The sequence below is a fragment of the Hipposideros armiger genome, unplaced genomic scaffold (assembly GCF_001890085.2).
Source record: "Hipposideros armiger isolate ML-2016 unplaced genomic scaffold, ASM189008v1 scaffold_819, whole genome shotgun sequence".
In the NCBI taxonomy this organism is placed as follows: domain Eukaryota; kingdom Metazoa; phylum Chordata; class Mammalia; order Chiroptera; family Hipposideridae; genus Hipposideros; species Hipposideros armiger.
This window is the reverse complement of record NW_017732169.1, coordinates 539785-540573: the sequence shown is the minus strand read 5'-3', so window position 1 is coordinate 540573 and position 789 is coordinate 539785. Positions and strand designations below refer to the sequence as shown.

The 789-nt window shown below is 68.3% G+C and overlaps 1 protein-coding gene across 1 annotated transcript in view; it reads left to right on the top strand.

Annotated features, from left to right (window-relative positions):
* The window catches only part of TCHH (trichohyalin), a 5925-nt gene that overhangs the window by 2732 nt on the left and 2404 nt on the right, over positions 1-789 (top strand). The window contains exons 4-5 of the mRNA XM_019628946.1: positions 14-410; positions 477-787. Of these exons, the coding sequence (XP_019484491.1) occupies positions 14-410; positions 477-787 (708 nt within the window). The remainder of the gene's footprint in view (positions 1-13; positions 411-476; positions 788-789) is intronic.

Below are 789 nucleotides of genomic sequence, written 5' to 3'. Positions count from 1 at the left end.
AGCAGGAGCTCAGGCGCGAGCAAGTGCCGCGCTTGGAACAGGAGCTCAGGCGCGAGCAGGAGCTGAGGCGAAAGCAGGAGCCGCTCTTGGAACAGGAGCTGAGACGAAAGCAGGAGCTCAGGCGCGAGAAGGAGCTGAGGCGCGAGCAGGAGCCGCGCTTGGAACAGGAGCTCAGGCGCGAGCAGGAGGAAAGGCGCGAGAAGGAGCTGGCTGAGGAGGTGCAGCAGGAAGAGGCCCGGGAGCGGGGTGAAAGCCGCACCCCGAGGTGGCAGCAGCAGCTAGAAAGCGAGGCCGACGCCCGTCAGAGGAAAGTCTACTCGAGGCCCCTCAGGCAGGAGCCGCAGAGGCGCCGCCAGGAGCTGGAGGAAGAGGAGGAGAGGCGGCGCCAGGAGCACGAGCTGCGGGAGCGGGCGGACGACGCCCAGTGGCCCAGCCGGCCTCTGCGGGAGGAGCGCGAGCGGCGGCTGCGCCAGGAGGAGGAAGAACTGCGCCGTGACCTCCAGTGGCAGTGGCAGGTGGAGGAAGAGAGCGCCAGGCGCCGCCAGAGGCTGTCGGCCAGGCCCCCACTGCGGGAGCAGCGGGACAGGCAGCGGAGGGCCGAAAGGCGCCAGGAACGGGTACAAATGCTCCGTGAGGAGGAGGAGGAGGTGCAGCTCCAAGAGGATCGGGAGAGGGAGCGACGCCAGGAGGAGCTGCGCCGTGACCAAAAATGGAAGTGGCAACCAGAGGAGGAAAGCCAGAGACGCCGCCACACGCTGTACGCCAAGCCAGCTCAACGCGAGCAGCTGC